The sequence below is a fragment of the Zonotrichia albicollis genome, chromosome 13 (genome assembly GCF_047830755.1).
Source record: "Zonotrichia albicollis isolate bZonAlb1 chromosome 13, bZonAlb1.hap1, whole genome shotgun sequence".
Taxonomy (NCBI): domain Eukaryota; kingdom Metazoa; phylum Chordata; class Aves; order Passeriformes; family Passerellidae; genus Zonotrichia; species Zonotrichia albicollis.
The window spans coordinates 3,428,313-3,452,537 of NC_133831.1; the positions used below are offsets into that span (position 1 = coordinate 3,428,313).

Sequence of the window (24,225 nt, forward strand, 5' to 3'; positions counted from 1 at the left end):
TTCACACCAGCCTGCTCAGGTGGGGAGGAGTTCACCTCTCTTGTATTTTGCAGCACTAAATCATTAAACACCATTTCCAACCCATTAATCTAACTCAGCCCTTATGTTGCAGGGATTCAAAGACAGGCAGTGATTTTCCCTTATTCTCAGTGTGTTTCACTAAGAATACATCTTATTTTTGATGCCTGGGTACTGGGCAGTTTATTTGTTTGTGGAACAGGGTTTGCACATCCCAATCTCATTTGGACTCTCCAGGGGACACTCCAGTCCCCAGGAATTATCCCAAATAGCTCTTCTAAACACCAACCCAACTCTGGCTGAGCATTAAAGACAAGAGAAGCATTCATTCTGGGAAGGTTTTATTTCACAAATAATTCAGAAATCAAAAGAAAATGGAAGGGTAGGGAGAAAAAGATATTTTACAATTCTGTATTTAGACCAAAAAACAAATCTAGTTTATAAACAACCACGGCCCCTTGGAAAACATGCAAAGGCGCACAAAAATTTACAAGCAACTTTTATACATAGGAAGTAAAATACACCATTTTTCATAGAAAAAAAAAAAAAAAAAAGGAAAGCAACTCTATGAACTGGCCCTAAATATTTAGACTGCACAAGTGACAAACTGGAGCCTCCTCAACCAGCTGTTGGCTGGAAGTCTTAAAAAAAAGAAATGAGTGGAGCCAAGGCCCCACCAGCCCAGGCTCTGGATTTCACCCTGGTTGTGTCTCCTGGAGTTTGGGCTGAGCCAGGTGTTCTGCAATGACCAAGCCATTGCTTCCAAACCCCAAATTATTGGAAAAGAACAACCAGGCAGCAGCACCAGCTTTGGCTGCACCTGGATGCTTCAGGTGCCACAGATCTGCAGAGCTGGGGCTGAGGAGGAGAGGGCCTGGTGAGACACAGACGTGATGATGCATCTTTAAGCTGCACTGAAATATAGCAGGCTGAGAAATGTCTTGGTATCAGAAATAAAATCTGTCAATATTTGGCTAAAAAAACTGGTACTGTCCCACCTCTTCATGAATAGCTAGCACACATGATTGCGAGTCACTGACAGGTCATGACTGCCTTGGAGGACCTGATCACCCCTAATTCTGGGGGAGGTATGTTTAAATTAATAGCACCCAGGACCTCGAAAAATATTTGTGTAGTAAAGTCACAATTTCTCTTTTGTACAACAAATACAAAAATAAACAGATACAGACTTAAATTAACATCGGTTTCTAAAAATCCAAACCAGTTGGCTGAAGATAAAAATACGCGATTGTAACTTGAATTAAGCATTTTAGGATATTTCTGTTGGAATAATAACCCTTCCCCTGTCCCCTTTCTGTCACCTAGGTACATCCCCAGCTGTTTGGGTTTTTATGTGCTCTCAGTAATCCCCTGGGTTTTTACTCCAAGAGCCCTCACAGTCCTTTCCATCACCTTCCATCCGTAATTTTCATGGATCCCACGCTAGAGCCGAGGTGTTTTATGTGCTCCTGCAGTCCCCATGAACCTGACTGCACCTCTCACTCTCCCCAATTCCATTCCCAGCCCATTTGGCCCAGGATTCTGGGATTTGGTCCCAGATTCTTGCTGCAGTGTTGGATGGGCTGGAACCAGACCACGCTCACCCCAACGCTTCACAGCAGGCAGAAACGGGGGAGCTTCTCCTCACTGCCAACATCTCAAATGCTCCCAACCAGCAGCTTTTCTAGGATATGTTCCAGCTGGTTTTAACATCAATTCATTTGTAAGAAAAGGAAATGGTTCAGTTTTCCTATCTAAAATCAATACTGTACACCTTGGACGACAATACTACATTAACAAAGATGACACAAAGGGTCACTTCTCTCTATCCACCCCAAAAGTGGCTTTTCTGTGCAGTATTTTTTGAGACAGTGAAATGCAGCTCCAATTTCAAGTTTTCATCCCAAATTCAGATTTTACGGAGAAATAAATCCCAGTGGAGGGACAAACTGAGTGATAAATGTCATTTAAATGCCATTTCCTTGGTGATTTCATGGTGTTTACAGAATTAAAGAAGAATTTAATCATATAAATGCTTACATCTGTCTAGATAAAACCAAACATGTTCTGGGCCTAAGAGCAGCTGTAAAACATCTGCCAAACAGAGGGAAATATTTTCCCATTTGTTATCCAATATTACAATTCAGTTATTGAACGGAAGGACTGCGCATTTACAAAAACTGAAGAATCACTGTTGGCTGTGTCTTCTCATGACTGATGAAGTTACTGCATGTGTGTGTATCAAAACTCACCAGATTTGTGTTTAGATCAATCATAAAAATTCTTTTCCAATATGCAGCAGAGATTATCCTTCTGCCTTAAAAAAAGCAGTACATGCTGAGCCCTTCTCTTGGCTTTGAAATGAATTTGGGTGCACGTCAAGACAAAAATATCAAAGTATGGAATAACACCATTACAACACCTTGTGAGTTTTGCAAAACCCACCATCCTGAATATCAAATACTCACGGGTACAGCATTGTGTTGGCTTCACAATTGGAAATTCCTGGAAAAATTAATTTACCCCAATTTATGCTGCCTCTTTAAAGTCTCAGAACTGCACACACCACAAGGAGCTTCACAAAGGGAAAGTGAACCTGTTTCCTACAGATGCAACCATTCCTAGCAGAAATAAGATCAATTTTATCACTACTCAACTACTATAAAACAACCAGCACTGCTGTATAAACCAGTACACTGCATTTAACTGAAGTTATGGCGTGGAGTATAGGATGAGATGTGCCAGCACAGGAGCCCCAATTCTCTGACTGCTCAGAGGTTGCCAAAATACCTGGGAGTGTTTGACCAGCAAACACCAAACCTGCTCTTTGGATGATCTGGTGGCCTCATTTTCTGCAGTGAGGATCTCTGCCACCGTTTTACACCCTGATCCAGGCCCATAAAAACTTTAATTTTGGCTGCCAAGAACAACCCCAAACCCCATCATTCGAGGTACCCAGCAGCCTCACACAGCTGCTACACGTCACCTCAGTAGGAAAACACCACTTTTTGTGCTTTTTTTGCACAGAAACCATCCAACACACACAAAAATCACTCTGTCAGAGCCCATCCTCTCCCCGGACAATGCCATTTTTTCAATGAGTTTCTCATTTCAAAGTGTCCAGCGCCTGGACAGCCGCTCACTCCCGAGTCTGCTCATCCTCACACCCATCCCAGGAGAAGCTTCACACCCTCAAAACACCATCCAGGGCCAGGCTGAGATCCCTGAATCTGCTGCACATGGAGCCACCACCATCCTGTGTAGCAACACCTCTGGTAAAACGAAACCTAGAACAGTTCATGGTCGCTGAATGCCCCTAGAGAAACACAAAACACGAGACAAAAAAGATACAACGCTGCACGGGTGCGATGAGATGCCAACAGCTGAGTCAGAACCTGGGGTCTTTTTTTGGGGTTTTTTCATTTTTTTTCCCCCTTTTCTTTTGGAATTCCCTGAAGGAGATGGGCAAGGAGGGTACGGGCAGAGCTGATGCCGTTCAGAGGAGCTTTTGGCGTCTCTGGAGATCAACAGAGAGCTCTCCCAAAGGAACCTGCACCTTCCCTGGGGGGGTTTTTACTGCTTCACAGCAAAGATTCGGAAGGCATTCCCATCTGAAGGGTTCTTCAAGCTGGAGACAAAGAAAAAAAGAAAATAAAGTAACCATGGAATGAACCAAGTGGACACAACACAGACCCAAACAGTCAGCTCTCAATTTCTCCTATCTCTTTCCTACCAGGAGCAGGAGAAAGATAAAGGATGAGAAAGAAGTGGCACAAATCCATGGTTGCACCTTTTTTTAATGTTTTCAATCCAAATCTGTAATGCTAATGCCAAAAAAAAAGGAGCTGGAAGACAACAGGTTCTCTTACAGCCCTAGCTTTTATCCAAGGAACACTGTGCTCCCTTGTGCAGAGATTCAGGCATAAAGAGGAATATGTTTTCCTAAAAAAAAACTGCTGTCAAATAGGCTGGCAGGTTCCCAGGGCCTGTCTGGCTTGGCTCCTAGTGCTGGGAGTAGAAATGGCCCCATCAGCTCATGGTAAATTACAATAAATATGGATATTCCTTTTCAACCTGCAGAGGTGTCCCCAGCAGCTTGGGGTGGATGTGTGCTTGGGGAAAGGGGGTGTTTCTATTCCCGTGTCTTACAGCACTGAGAAAACTCAGGAAAAATACAAAATTTCATATTCCCAGAAGATAAACATTGCAACAAGGGTAATGACCCAGTAAACCCTCAAGGAAATTTTTTCCCATACCTGTTTGGGTGTGTGTCTTTACCCAAGGTTATTTCCAGTGTCCTAAAGGGTGAGGGTTCACCTTAACCATGGAAAAGCTGTTTCAGTGTTTGGTGGATCTCACAGCACGAGGCTGCTCCTCATTGCTGAATGTAAATAACACTTTCCAAATGTTCATCCCCACTGTGAGAAGGTCTCTGGTTTCCCTCACCCCTCAGATCAGCACTGGCTGCTCACATTGCATTTCCCTGGGAGGGGTGGGATTTATTCTGAGCTAGGGCACAGTTTGCCATCCCAGTAAAAAGTTGTCTTTAAGTATAAAATATAAGTGAAAGCAAGACTGAGATAAAAAAAAATTCAAAGCAACAGGAGGTTTTTCACCTAAATCCAAGTTACCCACTTGGAAAATGCTGACCGTGGTAATCCATATTAAAACCCCCATATTTAACAGCTTGCCTCTCTTATTCTGCTTTTATTTCTTGAGATGCTCTAAAGCATTCTGGAATATCCACTGTTAGAATAAAAGCAGAAAGCTTGATAGAATTTCTTATGGTCTTTATAAAAGAAGAACTGCCCAGAGCAGACAGAGTTAGCAGTGACCAAAAACCCCCTTAACTGTGAGAAAATCTGTACTTGTGAACATAGCCCTGAGAAATCAGTGCCATCACACCGATATCTGAAAAAACACGTAACATATTGAAAGTGAAGTCTCAGATTAGGAAGGACTGGATGGGCTGTGCTGGATTGTTGTGGTCATGAGGAGGTGCAGGATTTTGGGAGCACAGATTTGCAATTGGTCACTGAAATTGAGAAACTACAAAAAATACCTACAAGGGTGGCAAATTAATTAACTTCTTCAAAAAGTGCTTGATCATGTCTCAAGAGGTTAATTTACTTATTTCAAAGAGAATAGAGGACATGAATCAACAAATGAATCCCACACCCAGAACTGAACAGAAATCCAAATTACAAAACCCAAATCGTGACCCGGGCTGAGAACTGAAAATACCTGTGCTGACCTCCTCATGTCTTAAACACACAGCAAAACATATTAACATGGATTTGTGCTGTGACAGAATCTAACAAGGTTTAACAGCATTTCAAGCAGCCTGAGCACAGCACGCTCCATTTGCTTGGCTGTCACAGCTCGCAGGGACACTGGGAAGTCACTTCTTCCCAAGTCAAGCTGATATCTGCTGACCTTCCCAGGCAGCTGAAATCACTGGGAAAGAAGAGGGAATTGCAAAGCAAGGAAATCTCACCTCTCTGACTGGACGCCGTTCCTTAAGGAGCCCACGTAGGTTTTCTTCTTCTCCACAGGCATCACGTCCACAAAGCCTCCTCTCTCATCTGAAATGACTCCTGCATGCACTGCGGTTTTGCAGATACTGGAGCTCTGAAAAATATTCAATTGTTTTGATTTATGCACTGTCTATATTTTATTTACGAAGACTTATCGATTCCATCAGCACCAAGAAAAACAGGGAGTAGACAAAGAAACAGTTATGAAACAGTTTTGTCCCTCTTTTGGACAAACTAGGGACCAGATCTTGTAGGTATGTCATAATCCCTGGGTGAAAGAAGATCCACCATCACCACAGAGGAGAAGCAGATTTTCCATCATTCTGAGGTGGAGCTGCACATGTAAGATCATCATAAAATCATGGAATGGTTTGGGTTGGAAAGGACCTTAAAACTCATCCAGTTGCACCCCTGCCATGGCAGGAACACCTTCCACTGTCCCAGGTTGCTCCAAGCCCCATCCAACCTGGCCTTGGACATTTCCAGGGATGGGGCAGCCACAGCTTCCCTGGAAAAGCTGTGCCAGGGCCTCCCCAGCCTCACAGGGAACAATTCCTTCCCAAAGTCCAGTCTAAACCCACACTTCTTCATCTTATCCAGGACCAAGACTGAATTGAGGACAATTTTCCAGCCAGTGCCTCTTGGGACTGCACCAGAGAAACCTCTGAGGTGAAGCTACTGACAGCAAAGGTTATTCACACAGTTGATTGGAAAGTAAATGCTTCTCCTGAATTAAGGTAAATGATCACTAATTATCTGGGACAGTTCACATCCTTCTTTCTAGGAAAGACACAAGAGCTGCCCCCTTTGTCTGGTGCAGTTTTTGGATGTTTTACCCCATAAAACAGCATCAAATGTGGACAGAGATTACACTTCTAGAAAGACCAAAGCTTCTCTGTTGCACATCCCAGACGTGCAGAGTCACAAGAGCTGGAGGAACACAAACCACCAGCAACTGATGACTAAGCCCCCAAAACATCCAGAAAAAGGGAGCAAAAGCTCAGAAGGCTGAGGGACAGTGTAAACTTGGCCATCAGCTCTCTGCAGGGTTTGCGTACAGCAAGCTGGAAGAACAGAAAGGACAAACCAACTCTGCACAGCAAAACTGCAGCAGGTGAAAATCCCAAGCCCAGAAATGCCCTGATTGCTAAAAATCCAAGTGCCACAAAGGCAGTGCCAAGTGCAACTGTTCCCGTTGTGTAAGCAGGGTGCAGCCCTTGCTGCCTCCCTGCCACAGCCATATATGGCAGCTCTTGTCCCCTATATATATATTTATCACTTTGGATGGCCTATCTCTTGGCAGCCCTCAGAGTTTTGAGTGCTGGTTTGGTGTTTTGCTTCTATATATGGTCAATGGAGCAAGGGAATGCTGTGTTTGGAAGATATGCAGTGAATTTGCCCTAATATGTGGTGGGAAATCTATAAATCTAAAACTGGCTCGTAAAATTAAACTGTCCTGGATCAATTTGCAGCACTCTCCACTGGGAGACATCCTGAGCAATGTTCTTTTCAAAGCATTCCTGTTATTTTTTCTCCAGGACTTGCTGTTCCACCGCTCACTCAAAGCTCTGAGCAACAGATCTACCCCAAACCTCCTCTTATCACTCTGTTGGATTACAGCCCTCTCATGTCCCAGGCCACGCTGTGCTTTGATTAACTAATTGCAGAGCTTTTGGAAGATGAGATATTACAAGAATAAGGTCCAGGAGTACAGCAGCATGGGCAATAAAACAGTTTTCCATGGTGAAGCCCTTTGGGATGCTCTGAGACCAATTTCTGATTAAATGAGCCCCAGGGCACACACCATAAAATGACAACACACTTTATAGTGGGTCATTAACAATAATCTCTGACTGTGAGCTTAATCACCCAGAATTTCCTCACTAGTGTGACTGGTTTAATCACCAAGTTCATATCTCCTGGGAGCTGGCTCTCAACTCAGTTTGCTCTGGTGACAAACTTCTGCCTCTGTGCAGGCCATCCCTCCATCCATCCATCCATCCCTCCCTCCCTCCCTCCATCCATCATCCATCCATCCATCCATCCATCCATCTCCAAGCAATCACTGCACAACTGTGGATAAATCCTTATCTCAAAAGTTGGGCAGTTGTTCTCTTTCCTGGCTCCACAGGGTTCCTGGGCAGGGATGGGATGGGTTTCCCCTGCAGGATTATGTCACACCAGGAGCCAGGCAAATGGCAGAGTCTCATGGAAGTCAAAAGCTCTTTTACAACCTCCATAAAGATCCCAGGCTGTTCCCACAGCTCCAGGTTGGACAGGGCTTGGAGCACCCTGGTCTGTGGAAAATGTCCCTGCCCATGGCAGGGGGTGGAACTGGATGAGCTTTGGAGTCCCTTCCAACCCAAACCATTCCATGGCTCCGTGATCATCCCAGAACCAGGCCTGTCCACTTTACCATTGCATATTTCTTGCATTTTTTTCATTTACCCCAAAATTCAAGTCTCCTCTCCGTCCCTGTTCCACAGCCTTACTAATTTCCCCACTAACAAGTCCCTGAACTGCTTTTTAAAGCAAAGTGCATACTGGAAATGGGGATACATGTTTCATTGTCTTTTAGGTAGCTTATTTAAGACTCGTTTGGAGCCCCAGGGCCGTGAAAGTGCCACACTGGACATGAAGCTGGCAGCCCAAAGCCCTCCCAGAAGACCAGCACTTGTCTAATCCAGCTCATTGCCTGCTTTAATTATTCCCAAGCAGTGGGCTTGGGTTAATTCCCCTGCATGGGCCTTTCTCCCTAGGAAAATCCTTTCCCCAAATTCTCCTTGCTTGGTGTGGTTATTTCTCTTCTCCACTTCCCATTCTGAGCATTCTCACCTCTCCCTTTGCAGCACCATTCAGAGTCACCTCAAACTCTTTGTCCCACCTGCTTTGCCACCAACCTCAATTCTTTCAATTCTGTCCTGGCACCTCCACATCACCCTCCTAGCACAGCAGTCCAAAAAAAGGTTAACCAAACCCTCGAGGAAGTGGCCAAATACTTTTTTATTGCTGCTGCTTTTTGTTTTTCTCCCAAGCCCCTGTTTCTGAAACAATACCCAGGAGGGAGAGTAGGAAATGGGTTCATTAAAGGACGCTAATCCTTTTGCGTCAGTGCAATGCCAGCCTGGGATGCTGCTCCTCACCTAATTCCTTTGTAATCACAGGCCCTGTGCAGGGCTGATCTGAGGGAGCTTTGTGCTCTGTAAAAAAGACAAAACTATTTCCCATTTCCTGCAGGTGGGAGCATGCAGGTACTGCAGGGAGGCAGCTGCTCCATGGATTTGCCTGTGAGCTAGGCCAGGATAACCTGTTTGTGCAGCTCTTCCTTCAAAAAAATTGGTCTGGAGCAAAATTAAAAATAGTGTGGGGTTGGTTTTCTGATTTTTTTAAAATTACTTTCAAAATTACTGTATGATTCCTGCAGGATGGATTTTCTCAGCAGGCTGCAAAGCTCCGGGGTGACCTGAATCTGGGGGTCCACAATGTGCTGGCTGCTTTCCCCAGGTTTTCTAAACCAGGATCCCACAGGCTACAGAGCAGCCAGGGAGCTGCCATTCCTGAACACAGCCCCCGATGGAAAACAGAAAATGAGGGAAAAAACCAAAATAACCAGACACCCACAAATGGAAAAACATTGAGACCCAGTTTCTGGAGGCCTAATGGTAAGAGATTTCAAGAAAATGACTCTGCCTAGTTTCAGCATCAAGTCTCAGCTCATCCCCTTGAGCAAAGCTCAGAAAAACAAACCCATAAAACCAGCTCACATGCTTTTTTTCTTTCCACTGCTCTGAGCTCTGTCCTGGCTGCTCAGAAGCTGTTCATCCCCCAGAAAGAGGAGGAAAGGAGAGAGAGAGGTCTTTTCTGTCAGCTCTAAAGTGTGATAGGATGGAATAAAACCCCTTTGGTGCTCATCTATAAATCCCAAACTGCTTTAAACAAGTACAGCCATTATTTCACAGCCAGAGCCCAGAGGCTTGGGGAAGTTAAGGGACGTGACCAAATCTCAAGGGCCATGACCAAATCACTAGGAAGGAGTCAGTGCTGGAGAATAGAACAACTCACCAAACCCAACTCAAGGAGTGGTGGAGCGACACATCCAAATCCTTCCAAATAAATCAGTATATGGAGACCAAAAGGGGTCCCCAAGCCTGCTGACCCCATCTTTCATCTGCTTTTTCCCACATGGAATAACCACAAAAGAGTTTGAATTTCCCCCCTGAAGCCCAGAGCGAGCCCAGCTGTGGGACAGGGCAGTCGGGATGTGCAGGGAGAGGTTTGGACTCACATCAGCATAAACGTTGGTGCCGAACACGGGTGCCCAGTACGACGGCTCGTCCTTGCAGTGGGCAGGGCAGTAAATCCTGGAAAACAACGGATTCAGATTGATTCTGCTGCACAGGAAGGCCAGCTGCATTCCTGGGAGATTTCGAGTGCCTGCATCTGGACTGCAGGTGGCAACAGTGAATTTGATTACTTGCTCCCCTCAGATGACATTTGGTTTTTGCTGCAGAGCTGCAAATAGAGGGATTTGGACCAGCAGAAGAGGGGTTGGTCTTTTATTACCCTTTCAAGGGGACTACCTGTATTTTTGCAAATAAATCTCTGTTTGTCCTCCCCTGCCCTGTCACTTACTCCTGCACATTTTCCGGAGCAAACTTCTTCCACGTTTTAAGGTGGAAAGGAAAACCACATCCAAAACCAAAACTCAGCAAATGCAGAAGCAAAAAGACAAAGAGCGTGCATTTTCACACTCACACATGGGAGTGCACTGGGACAGGATTGTGCAGCCTGGCTGATATGTTGCTGAAGCCATCTAAAAACCATAAAGTGAATTTTCTACAGTGATGCCAAGAACAGCACGGTGGCAGGAGGAAACACACAATTCCCAACACCCTCCTTCAGTTCAACCAGTATGACCAGCTCTTCTCCCACCAGTCCTCAATTTCAGGGCCCTCAGCACCTCTGTTAAGCTGCCCCTCCTTTGGGACAGAGGTTTTTAACCCAACAGATTTTGTGTTACCTTGGGCAGTGGCTCGCTGGCTTTTTGAAGTGGCACAGCTCAGCTACCGTGGTGTAACAATCCAGAGTCTGTGCTGCCAAGATAAACGTGGAAAGGCAAATTATTACATCCAAAAGCTCAGGCTGGTGCAGAAAACACAAGTCAGAGCCACACAATGCTTTAAGTGGGACCCTTGAGCACCAAGAGAAAAGCTGCTCCAGCAGCAGGATCCCAGGATGGGGCTGACCAGCTCTAGAGCAGGAACCCTACAACCACAATACAAGGTGGACTTGAAAAGGGCACAGCTTTCAGAAGACATAAGCAGCTGATCCACAACACCTGGGTTTGCTACAGCTCCAGATGTGGGGCCCAAACATCCTGACAGCTGCAGTTCTCCCTGAGAGGGGCTGGGGTGGATCCCATCAAAAGGATGGTTCTGCACTGGAGGATTTTTCAAAGTTATTCAGAAAGTGGGAATTGTTTAAAAAGCAGAGCAGTGTTTATTTGTATGCCCATCAGAAATGTGATGACTCAGTGTTAAAAACTAATTTCACATGTATTGTGCTTTTCATTTCATTACTGCACTGGGACATTAGCCACTATTTTTTTTTTCAGTTTTTGTAAGAGTTGACAATTGACTGAAGCTTTAAAGATGGATGGCTCAACTTCCACCCCTTCACTATCAGCAGCTGGACCCCTCCATGATCCATCAGCAGGAGATGCTGCTGGAATTGGCCCATTTTCACCTATTTCTCTACTTTCCTCCCGGGAAAATAAGGTGGAATTGCCCAGGGTGGGTGGGCTTCACCCTAAGGTTCTGATCACCCCAGACCACCACTCCAGGGTCTGGCTGTGGCACAGAACCATTTGACACAACCACTGAAAATGAAAAAGAGCCCTGAAAGGAATTATGTTTTCAAGTCCCCCCCCATAAAACCCCACCAACAATATTTTTTTTTGCCCCTCAACATTTAAAACTTACTTGTGACTTTGGAAACCATGAATGCATTCGAAGGTTTGCTTTTCCTGTAAAACAAGCAAACAAAAAGAAAATTATTTTAAAAAATAAGCAGAGTAGAATTATTTGGAGCGCTGTGTCTACATGAGAGCAACAATGACTGAATATTTGGGTGTATTTAAAGGTAATTCTAACAGTTTTTGGCGGGGGCAGTACCTGAATGACTCCACACCGTTCCTGGTGGATTTCACAAAGGCAGGAGTCCTCCCTTTCCTGGTGATGTCCACCAGCCCTCCCTTGTTGTCCAGGATTCCATAGTGGATTGCAGCACGACAGATGCTGGAGGACTGACAGGGGACAAACAAATGTGAAATGAAATTAAATAAAATAAATCTCATTCACAGAGCAACGCTGCCCAAGTGCTACGTGAAAAACAGAGGAGAAATGAAACCACCACCAGAGCACCAAGTGGAAAATAAGCTGAGTACACTCCTTTGGAATCTGGTTGTTAAATCTTCCTCTCCCAATACAGATTCTTTTATTACTATTATTTTAAGCACTGCCTGGTTGAATGGCAAGATATTTTTTTTTTAAATAACAAAACCATACATTTAAATACAATTTAGAGGAAAAGCAGAGCTGGAAGCGAGAGACCAGTCTGAAATATTTCCAGTTCTCGAGAAAATATTCAAACCCAAAATATTTCTGCTGACGCCACTTGGAGGGGTTGGGTGTCTGCAATCACAGAATTTCCAGGGCACAGACACATCAGGGGTGATGCAGTCACGCACCAACAGTTGGAACAGGGAAAGAAAACCTGATTTTACCCAAAAAAAAAACCCCTTTAATCTTCCAACTTCCTTCACACCAAAAAGCAGTTTTGATAGGGAAATGGTATCATGCTTTATTTATAGATTATCTTACTAATTTAAGATCAAGCAAATCAGCCCAAAATATTATGTAGTTATAAAATTTAAGTGTTTTTTATATAAAGTTTCTTTTCAGATGACAGGAGCAAAGAGATCTTTGTAGGAGATGCCTATTGGTGCTCATCCCTCATTTTCCATGGGACATTAAGGACAATTCCTGACAAAATCACATCTGGAGCCACTTTGCCTTCCCAGAGTCTGTCCCTTTTTTCAAGATGAGGAAAATACAGATAATCTTTATTAGCACCATTTTACAGCCCCACAACCGGAGAGCATGAAAAGCCAAATTACAGCAGAATTGCTGGCATTTCCCATTCCTGTCATTCCCACTGCCTCCCACAAATTACATCCAGCAGCTATTAAAAGGTACTTACACTTTCATAATAAAATGTTCCAAAGATCTTTCCCTTACTGTACAAGCAGCCAGCTGGGCACAAATACCTAGTAAAGATATTTATCTTTGAGGGTGGCGAAAAACAATTCAAGAAAAACAGACTTTGACTCTATTGCACTTTAATAGTCATTCCATTCATTTCACGTAGCCCTCCTGTTTTAAAAACAAGATTGCAAAATAGCTGCTTTTTTAAAACAGTTGCTCCACCCTCCTTAAGAGCCCGACCAATATTTAGGTTCTGTGGATTTGGTTTTTCTCCAAGTGATAAACTGTCCTGTTCTCTGCACAAACCTCAACCAGAAGTTCTGGACTGGCTGGGAGGGGACAAGCCATGAATTATTGGTCTGCCTTGGGCAGCAGTGGAATGCATGAAAAAGGCTCAAAAAATGACTCTGCTGAAATTTATTAAATTATTTTGGACACCTGAAACTGTGGGTCATCATGGCTGAGTCAAATCATCCAAATCACCTTATTGCCAGGCTTGGATTAAGAGAAATTTAGGGGACTTTTTTGTTGTTGGGTTTTGGGGCTTTTCCTAAGGAGATTTACCTAGAGGGTCACAAAAAATATATAATGCAACCTATCCTATGTTTGCAAGAATTGAATAATATTTAGTAATAAAATACAAATATTTATTAAATATATTATATATTATATATTATATATTATATATTATATATTATATATTATATATTATATATTATATATTATACATATTTATAGCAATAAAAAGTAAATATTTATTTACTTTTCCCCTCAGCATTCCAAGAAGTATCAACAAAACCCTACCTGTTGCACGTTGAGCCTCTGCACTTGTCTCTCATCTTGGTTTCACAGGTAATGACTTGTGCTGGGGAGGAGAAAAAATACTCAAATAAATACATTTTTTTAAAAAAGGAAATTGCTCAGCCTGCTCTTGAGCTACAGAAATGAGCAAGCTCCACACATCTTTCCTGGAGGTCTTTGGTGCAGCAAGATAAAATCTGATTTATCCAGCCTGGAGCAGTTGGTGCCTCTTTAGCCCTTCACCTGAGACAGGTGTCGCTGCAATATTAGCAGGGAAGATGCAGCTGACAGCTGAAGGCTTTGATTTACAGCCTGAGGTCTGCACTCAGAGCTCTCATTCTCCTTTTAATTACAGACTCTCCAGATGCTGGCTGATAAACTTGAAAAGGGCCCTCTGGCTTGCCCCACCTTGTTTTCTCAATTGGTGTCTTTTAATTAACAGCGGCTGGAAAACAACTCAGGAAGCACCAGCAGCTCCACAAACAACTTCAGAAATATTCCCCAGCAAGGAATACAGAGGAAACAATCCATAAACCCCAGAAAAGTTGTGAAGAAGGGTAAGTGCTGAGTGTAGAGTTTTTTAAAGGAGAAATAAAACCAGTATTTCCTAAATGTATTACTGATTGAAGGGGACTTTTGCTACATTGATATTTTATTGAGATCAGGAGGACATGGATGCTGGAGTCAGTCAGAGGAGGCCACAGGGATGCTCCGAGAGCTTTGCTCACCACTTCCAGCAGATTTCTGCACAGCTGAAATGTTCACACAGTGAATTTTCACACAGATCACCTTCCCTCCACTCAAACATCCTCTCAGCTTCTTTATCCCTGATCCTCCTCATCACTTCCCACACCTTTTCCCACAGAGGTGCTCCAAAACCCATAGGAAAAGGAAAGAAAAGGAGAAAAAGAAAAAGAGAAAGTTTGTGTCTTACTCATGTAGGATTCTGGGGTGATTTTCTTGGGCTTGGTGGTTTTGCTGGGTTTGTTTTCTGGAAGGTGGAACTGCACCGGCTTCTGCTCGGCCACCTGCGGGATCTCCACCTCGTTGGTCTCGTCTGTCTCAGCAATGATGGGATCTTCATAGCGGTGGTCTGGGCAGAAAGGGGGGTTCAAAATCATCACAGTGTGCTCACACTGGTGGGCAAGTCATGTTCATGGTCAGTGGGGATGGTTTGGCTGGACAAGGATCTGCTTTTAGGCAGCTGGGAGATGAGAAATGCCCATTGGAGGCAGCACAGGACACCCCTCCCCTGCTCCTCTGCACATGAAGCAGCATTTACAGCATCTCACAATAAAGATCTGAAGGGATCCTCACTAATTAGTGAAAAAAAGAGCTGATATTCCTTCCTCTGTTTCCCACTGAGCTCTTCCCTCTGGAGGAAAACTCAAATTTGCTGAAGGGCTCATATTCCATCAGGGCATCCCCCTCCTTCCCCCTGCTGCAGCCCACCTGCACCCTGGGGTCCTCCTTCAAACCCCACAAGATAAAAAATGAGAAATGCATGGTGGCAGCAAAATTAGCTTAGGGCAAGTCTCCAGGGAATATCTCTGTTTTCAAAGAGCTCAACTCTCTGGGAAGAAAAACACTTGGGAGGAGAGAAACGGCCCCAGGAGACCCTGGATGCTGCTGCTGGAGGGCTCACTCTAATAATCTGTTTTACCCTATTGACCTCTCTTCCAAAAACACTCCACAGGTCAGGAAAAACCCTTCAGGATCCCCTTCCTCTGCTCCAAGGGACACAAATCGCCAGGTTCATTTTGCATCCCTGAAAAGCTGAAAACCATCCCTTGAATCCCCCACCCTGAAAGGTGGGGAGGGAGGCAAAGGCTCCACCATGGGCCCCTGAAGGTGCAGGGCAGGCAGCCGAGCTCTGCCCACCCTGGAATGTTCTCCAAGCCCTGGAGAACATTCCAGCAAATGTTCTTCCCCAGCAAACCCCACCAGGATGGGATCGCTCCTGCCAGTGCTCAAAACACCCTACAGCTCCCAGGCCAAACCCAGGGGAGCTCAGAGCTGCTGCTCCCCATCCAAACTCCCTGGAAAACATGCTGAATCCCAGCTCCAGGCTTTCAGCAGCTCAGGGATTCCTGCTTTCAGTGGCCGATGATCTCCCACGTTTCCCAACACCGGAATACTGAGGATGGCTAATTAAGAGGGGCGTGAAGCTGTGGCTGGCTCCAATCAGAAGCTCCCACCTGTTTGCTCCAGCCTTGCCCCCCACCCCAGAGGAGCCCCAAGCCCCCCGCAGGTACCTTTGTAGCAGAGGTTGTTCTGGCAGCTCCCCCCATAGCTGGGAGGGCACTCGGAGCAGGGACGGCCGGTCTTGTACGGAGCTTCCCCAATCCAGTTGCCCCTGGGAGCACGGGAGAAATGAGCACCCATCAGACATCCAAACACCCTTCCAAGCCTCCAAACCCAGAGACATCATCCTGGCCTAGAGCAAATAAATAGAGACTAAACAACCAGCCTTGTAGGAAAGGTGTTCCTCCCTGTTCCATCTCTAAAATGATATTTTTTCGGGGTTTGCTAAATCATGTGCCATATTGCTTTTATATTACATTCCAATACCAACACCAGGGCCTTATGTAAACAGAAATAAATCTATGGATTACTGCATTTTGCTGAAGAAACTCCCCAGAAACAACAGCCCGTTTTGGCCTCCTGTCCTGCCGGTTTTAGGGGATGGGGAGGTTGAAGGAGCCAGAGTTAAGCTGTGCCTATAAACTCCTGGGTTATGCTCTTTGAGCAGTCTCCACCTATAAGGCTACATGAGGACAATGTGCACCGGTGCCAGGGAGAGGAGATTAAGCAGAAACTGCAGAAACAGAGTGTTTTTCCATGCAGCAGCTCTGAATGGATGACGTGTAAATCTCCCAGCCTGCTGAGGGGGCTCTGTGGGAGATGCTGTTACCCCTCAGGAGCAGCAGGTTGGTGAATCCCCCAGAACCAGGAGCAAAATGTGCTCATCCTATGTGGGGAGAGGGGCTTAGAGAGCCCACCCAGAGAGCTGCAGCCCCACATTTCTTTTTCCTTTGCATTATTCTGCAGTGATCCCCTGAAGTCAGGTGCTCCCCAAGCCACTCCGTTTGCATACGGAGATTTCCCTATTTTGTTTTGTTTTGAAGTTTTAAATTGCCAAGGGCTTGGAGTGGGAATGTTTCTCCTATTAGCCATTAAACCAGAAAATCTCAACTGCCACTGCCAGGTAGTAAACTCCTCCTGGATGTAGTAGGCAAAGAAATATGATTTTCATTTTGAAATTTAATCAAACCGTCGAGCCGGTGAAATCTCGACTGCTGCAGCTATTTCAGGGTTTTTTTGGCACCCACCACCACCCCATCCCTTCCCACCCTGTGACAGCAGAGAGCAAGCCTGGCTCAGCAGCCAGCTCCATCTCCTGCTCCTCCTTTCCCTTCCCGTGGCAGGGACATCAAAGCTCCAGCCTGGCCCCAGCCTCCCATTCAGTTTTCCAGGCAACGCTCTCTCTGTAGCTTTGAACCAGCACAGTGCTGCTGTCTAAAGAAAAAAAAAATTAAAGCCACAACCAGCAGTCTAGACTGCCTGAAATCTCTTCCCCAGAGCCGGTGGAGGCAGCTGCCAGTGTTGGGAGGGCTGGAGGGAGCCCGGCTGCTCTGCCTTACTTGGGGGAGTAGTTGCAGACCAGGTAGACAGCGTTCTCCCAGATCTCCCCCCACACATTCATCTGCTTGCAGACGTTCACAGCACAGCCAATCCTGTTGGTGGTGGCCCAGACTATCTGTAAGGGAAGTGTGGTTGTTGAAAATAGGTAAATTAGCTCAATCCAGACGGGGGGGATGTGGGGAGTGTGGGTGCAGAGCCCCTGGAGGGTTTTACCTGGGTGTAATGGGTGCACATGGCACCTGAGCACCTGTCTGGGCACCAGGGGTTGCACTCGTGGGGGTATGGGAAGGTGTAATCCTTCACCTCATCGTACCAGGACTGCACGTGGAAGGCTGGAGATCGGTACCTGTGGGGGGAAAAGGCAGCTGGAGTCAGGATGTTCTGGTAGAAGATTTCAAATTAGAAAAAAGAAAAAAAAAAACCACCAAAAAAAACAAAACAAAACAAAACAAAAAAAACCCCCAAAAAATACCCCCAAAAAAACCAAAACAAAACAAAACAAAAAAAAACCCCCCAAAAAATACCCCCAAACAAAACAAAACAAAACAAAAAACACACAAAAAAAGGGTCTTTTAAAATGTTAAAGCTGAGGGGTTAGATGGGATATTGAGAAGGAATTGTTCCTGTGATGGTGGGGAGATGCCCAGAGAAGCTGAGGCTGCCCCTGGATCCCTGGAAGTGCCCAAGGCCAGGTTGAACAGGGTTTGGAGCACCCTGGGACAGTGGAAGGTGTCCCTGCCCATGGCAGGAGAGTTGGAGCTGGAAAGATCTTTGAGGTCCCTTCCAACCCAAACTGTTGTGTGTTTCTATGATTTTTTCCCCCTCAGATTCACAGCCTGACCTGACTCTGTATTATTTATAGGTTTGACATGATCCTCAAGTGCTGCTGACCTGAAATGCCCTCTCACTTTTCCACTCAACTACAAAATAACTTTCTAGTTTGGCGGGAAGTTGTGTTTTGAAAGTAAACACAAGCTAGGCTTTGCCAAACATCTTCAACCAAAAGCCATCGTGTACCTATTTTACCAGGGGGCAATTTGCTAAATCTGGGAGTTAACTCACAGCCAATACTGCAAGAACTTTGAAAGTGAGTGGGCTTTTCCTCACCCACATCCCACCAGGAGCTGGTGTGGAGCACTTTGTGCTCTGCACTCCTATCCTGCCTTTTTTTTTTGGCAGCAATATTCCCCTGCACCAAGCCCCTTTATACCCTGTGTGTAATTTCTGCCTCAGATATCACAGTCTGATGCTGTTTGTGCTGTTTGGGGGGCACAAATGGTGTCAAAACCACCTGTGCAAACTCAACACACTTCACACACAGTGAACTGTACCAAATCCACTGCTTTTTGATGGCTTTCAACAGCTCACACCAAGCCAGCTGCCAGAAATCCAAATGATATCATTACCCACTGGAGCTTATCCCCTCAGCCAACTTTTCATTAAAAATCACTCATTAGAAGTATTTCAAAAACATCCATCTCATGATGTCATGAGGCAAATTCTTTCCGAATCCTATTTTACAGGAGAGGAAATGGAGGCAATCAAGTCGTGGCCCGTTCCTGAAAAAGCTGAGATAAATCTGAATTTTCTTTCCTCTCAGGGACCTCAAAGGGAGCAAGATTGGATCTTCCTCCATCAGGAACCCATGGCCATCCTGAGCACTTGTAGGACAGCCAAGAACAGCACGATCTTTTGATTTGATTTCCAATTAATTAACCACTCTACTTGCCAAACATTAAAATGGGCCCAATTTTTACATCCGGCTAATTTCACACCAGCAAATTTCCTTTGCTTTCCACCAAGTTCTACCTGATTTACAGCAAAGATAACTGGACTTCCACCCAGGAAATGAGGGGGAAATGCTCAGTGCTTCTGAGCAAGTACAAAATGTTAGCTGTGGAAAGCAGGTTTAACCTGTAGCAAGCTTAAAAAGAGGGGCTTAACAATAAACAAATTTCATCTTGAGATGGAGAGGAAAATCCCTTTGGAAGCCTTCATGTCAGCTTTCCTAACTTGGTTAATGACTCTAGTTTAACTACTTGTCCCAGTAATTGGAAAAAAAAAAACCCTACAAAGTGTTTTCAGTAAAGAAAAATCAGGAGGCGGATAAATATTTATGGAAAACACAGCGAGAGAGAATTAAATTCTGAACTGAATACAGACACAAATTCTGAACTGAATCCAAACACAAATTCTGAGCTGAATGCAGACACAAATCTGAGCTGAATGCAGACATTGCTTCTGACAAAATTCAGCATTCAGCTGCATGAGGCCAGAACCCCACCAAAACAGCAGATTTAGGAGCAAGGGTTCAGGCTTCTGTACCTGTTCTCCTCAAGGAGAAGGAGTGACTTTGAGTGTGTTACAGAGGTGCTACCCCCAGATCCAGATGGATGCAGGAGCCCAAATCAGTGCTGGGAACTCTCAGTGGAAGGTGGCTGCAGGAATTACCACAATACCCATCCCACTGATCACAATTAATCACAATTAATCACAATTAATGACCCCCAGCTTTTCTCCCACCTCCCCAGAGCTCCACCAAGCACCAGAGCAAACCTTTCCAGCAGTCTCTCTCTAAAGAAAGACCCATAAATCACCCTTTGCAATGGTCCTGTGGCACCCCAAGCCTTACCTGCCCCAGTGAACAGCCAGGTTCTGCCCAATGGACCTGATGAGGTCGCTGGGCCCGTGGTCCCAGATGCACTGCTGAGCCCAGGCATGTGCTGACCTCTCCAGCTCCTCATCCCAGGTCTGCAGGGGTGGGGACAGAAAAGAACAGGTCAGTTTTGCATCTCACACATGCTAAATCAAGAGATTAAACCAACAGCAGTTAGTGGACCAAGATTAATGTACAGACCACCCCCCCTATTTCTGGCCTGTCCCGGTGAAGCCACCACGTTTCTGTGCTAAAATCACATTTCTCAGCATGTTCCCCTGCCATGAAAGTCCAGGGCACTGAAGGGTTGGTGATTTTCCCCAGCTGGTGCCATGCATGTGAGGAAATGCTTCCCTCAGTTCATCAGAAAACACACAGACCCACGTGGGAGGACCTCAGGAGCACATCCAGGCCATCCACCCTGAACCACGAGATATTCTTGGCAGTTGGTTTCCTAATATGTTTTAAAAAATTAAAAAATGAAATTTGGAGATCCCATGATCTCCAGCATGACATGTATTTCTGGGACCCCATGATCTCCAACACGACAGATATTTCTGAGATCCCCTATCTCCAACATGATACACATTTCTGGGATCCCATGATCTCCAGTATAACACATATTTCTGAGATCCCGTGATCTCCAGTATAACACACATTTCTGAGATCCCATAATCTCCAGTATAACACACATTTCTGAGATCCCATGATCTCCAGTATAACACATATTTCTGAGATCCCGTGATCTCCAACATGACCATATGACATTTCTGAGTCCTGCAGGAGTTCTGACACACACTCAGTGCTTTGGTGATTTTCCAGGATGATTTTTCATCCATTGTCCTTACTGTTGGGATACCTCCAGGCTTTCTCACCAGGTGAGAGCTCCGCTACCTCCACCACCACACAGCTGGAGATCTCTGATCCAACCTCTTCATCAAGAGCTTGGGTCTGAGGCTCTCAGTCTCAGCTCCCCTTCTCCTTCCAGAATAAATGAGAGTCCACCAGTCGAATACATCAGAGGTGGCAATGCCCCAAGGTTTTTTAAGCTTTTTCCACTCTCACTGAAGCAGGCATCACGTTAGAAGTGACAAATCCCATTTCTGAGGGCAGGATGCTGGGGTGAGATCACTGCTCATCGAATATCACAGAGTTGTGAGCCAAAGGAGAGCTGCAGCATGACACAAAGGCAAACAGGAAAGCATTCCTGCTGGCTCTGCTGCCCAGGAGAGCATTTGTTCTAAAGGCCAGGCTCTCTGGGCCCAGCAGCCAGTGCCCTGAATTCATTGTGTAATTACTGACAGCTGCTCTATTCAGAGCAGCCCTTAGAGGATAATTGGTTGGGATTAAAATGTTACCACACATTCCTGCGAATGAAACCAAAGAGAGGAGAGGTCTTGCAGTGTGCTCCCAGCCCATCCACATGGCAGCACGAGACTGGCCTCTTTGGACATTTACCATCACAACCAGCTGCTCTTCCCAAGTGCTGTCTCCTCCACAAGAAAAGCAACTTCTGATCTCAAACATTTCAAAGGACCTGAAGGGCTGCAGGGCATCAAACACATTTACAAACCATCCAGTGCTCACTCTGGGCACATCTGCACAGTCCCAGGCAGTTGTAGCTGGGATGGGAAGGACTGTGCATCCCTGGTAAGGCACCAGGAAAATGCAGAGTGTCCTGGAGCTTGGTGCGTCTCCTCTGTCTCAGAGAGGCCAACATGACCTCATCTCACTGAGCTCACACAAGAGTGAAGCACTCTCAGCATCCCAGATTCCAGCAGCATCCCAGAGCTGCCCCAGTCTCACCAGCTTGGCTTTGGACTCAGCAGTGACCAGGAAAATTCAACCCCGTGTGGACACAGCTCTGACACAGGGAACCAAACCATTTTCCCTCTCAGCTCCTTGGGAGTGACGGGGTCAGACCCACCACACATCCCCGGCCCTCTTGCAGCAGGCACAGCTCTTTGTGGTTTCCCACGCTGTGGGCTCTCAGCTGCCTTCCCATCCAGCACCAAAGCCACAGAAACTCTCCCAAGCTGTTCTGCACTCCCAGCTCCCCAGACATCCTACCCAGCTCTATTCCCTGCAGCCCCGCAGGCGGAGATGTTCCAAATTTCTTAATTTAATGCAGAGCCGTCCTGAGCAACGGGCTATTAAATGGGAATTAATGCGAGCGTTCGCGCTGTGTCTCCCTTTGATGCCTGCGGATAAAATAAATGAACTCGGACAAGAGACACTTAACAGGTAATTGGGACGGAGCTCCATCTCTGCACAGCGTTTTGCTGCATGAGGAGAGAAGCTCCTTTCTGCAGGCATCAGATTACAAAGCCATCCCATCTAAATTAGAGCAGTTATTTGCCTCTTGCTTCTCAGACGCGAATGCGGTCAGGAGGCTGGAATTATTTCAGAGCAATAAACATAGAGGGGGGAAAAAAAAAAGAGATTTCAGACTTTCCCAGCTATACTTGCAAGAATTCTTTATGCCAATATTCAAAGCAGTATCTAGGAAGATGACTGAAGCCAGAGGGGCAATGAGTTTGTGCTCAGCTTCCTTCAGAAGCAAAGGCTGAAAATTATTTGGGTGTGTGTGATTCCAAGTGGGTTAGCACATGGACTCTCTTTTTTTTTCACTCCTTTCAAAGTGGAATGGACAGTGTATATGTAAAATATATGCATGGCACACACACAAATCCCACCACAACTTGTAGGCCCAGGTTTAATAATGCATCCCACAAGGAGTCTGCTCCCTCAGCCTGAGGAGCCTGCAAACCCAAAGCCAGACACCTGAATTGCAGTGATCAGGTTACTCGCTCATTTTCCTCCCCAGCCCAGACTTTCTGCAATACAGCTTCCTTCTAAAAGTGGCATCAAACCCCAGGGCTGACATGTCCTGGCAGAGGTCTGGAGATGCTTTTTGCTAACCCCCACAGAAACACTGTCCCATCCTGACAGGGAAAGCCACCACCCTGCAGCTGAGAGGAAGGATGCATACCTTATACATGAAAACAAACTATTTTCCTTCCAGCAATCTGCACTGAGAACAATTTTGCTTTATCCAGCTGTCTCTGGGGCCGCCGCAAGAGGAAAGATTCCTGCCTTTCATCACTGCTGAAAGCATCTGACTAAGCCATCCCAAAAGGTCACCGTGCCTTAGGATCTATTTTGTCCTTTTTCCTCTGAGTCCGTTATGTGCTTTTCACTCTGGGACTGTTAACAAGGAGTTTGTTTTGGCCTTGGCACCCACCCACCTCTGTTCAACATCCAAATGCACTCTGGAAATGTTGATCACGGAGCTGGTAGAGGGGTTAAGGTAATTTTGAACTGGCCCAGCTTTGTCAGGAAGTTGTGCCCTGCTCACTCATTTTCCATTAGCACTGAATACCTGTGCCAGCTTTCAGTTAATTACACAGGCCCAGCAGCTAAACTGTTTCTTTCTTCATTTTTCAATCTACTTCGCCTTTATCCCATATGTGTATAGAAATTCTTTTGATCTCTAGATAAGTTATAGGATTCACTGTGCTCTTGCTTTCTCATTAACAATGTCCAAAACCAGAAGTTCATCCAGAAGCAGTTAAATATGTCCCTTTCCTGGAATATATTAGGTCCCATTTCCCTTTTATACCACTGAAATACATCCGATATGGAGCTGGGAGAAAGGATTTTCACAAGAGAGTGGTTGGAGGTTGATGGGCAAGAACAAGCTCTACCCCACTCATCCACAAATTATCCCAGCACATCTCCAGTGAAACTCCACTCCAGCACCAAGGGGAAAGAGGAAAGTTTATCCATGGCTCTACAGACAGACCATCCTCTTAAACGAGTCCAAATGAGAAATGTCCTCTGCAGGACAAAGGATTAAAGAGAAATTCCCCTTCAGCACATACATGGCATTTCCAAGTCCTACTGGGTAAACAGGAGCACATGAAAGGCTGATTATAGCCCTTCCAAGCAGCACCATCTCATACTCAGCTCCTTTCTTCAGAGCACACAAGGCCCTTTCACTGGCCCTGCATCACCCAAGAAAACCACTAGAAAAGCTCCCGGAGCAAAGGCAAACACAGGAGTGCAAACAGCGGCCGGGCCGGGGCTCTGCCAAAACAGGGCCAACCAAAACACCCTGGCCTTGCTCCTGCGTCGTGTTTGCCCTCTGGAAATGCATCAACGGCCTCTCCTGGCAGTGCTTCCCTGCAGGACAACGCTGAGAAAGGGATGCAATCCCCAGTTCTTAGAAAGGCACAGGATTTCTGGCAGAACGCAGCTGGTGGGGACGGACCGAGGGACAGCTGTCCTTCCTCACCATCCC

The 24,225-nt window shown here is 45.7% G+C and overlaps 1 protein-coding gene across 2 annotated transcripts in view; it reads right to left on the minus strand.

Moving 5' to 3' along the window:
• Positions 1-342: 342 nt before the first annotated feature.
• CRISPLD2 (cysteine rich secretory protein LCCL domain containing 2) overlaps positions 343-24,225 on the minus strand; it is a 30,582-nt gene continuing 6,699 nt past the window's right edge. For both annotated transcript variants that reach the window (XM_005493020.4, XM_026796942.2), the window contains 13 exons: positions 19,899-20,017; positions 17,480-17,612; positions 17,266-17,381; positions 15,877-15,977; positions 14,556-14,714; positions 13,625-13,685; positions 12,816-12,882; positions 11,729-11,859; positions 11,537-11,580; positions 10,576-10,648; positions 9,841-9,916; positions 5,516-5,649; positions 343-3,646 (listed from right to left, as the gene is read on the minus strand). In XM_005493020.4, the coding sequence (XP_005493077.1) occupies positions 3,592-3,646; positions 5,516-5,649; positions 9,841-9,916; positions 10,576-10,648; positions 11,537-11,580; positions 11,729-11,859; positions 12,816-12,882; positions 13,625-13,685; positions 14,556-14,714; positions 15,877-15,977; positions 17,266-17,381; positions 17,480-17,612; positions 19,899-20,017 (1,269 nt within the window). In that variant the 3' untranslated portion in view covers positions 343-3,591. The remainder of the gene's footprint in view (positions 3,647-5,515; positions 5,650-9,840; positions 9,917-10,575; positions 10,649-11,536; positions 11,581-11,728; positions 11,860-12,815; positions 12,883-13,624; positions 13,686-14,555; positions 14,715-15,876; positions 15,978-17,265; positions 17,382-17,479; positions 17,613-19,898; positions 20,018-24,225) is intronic.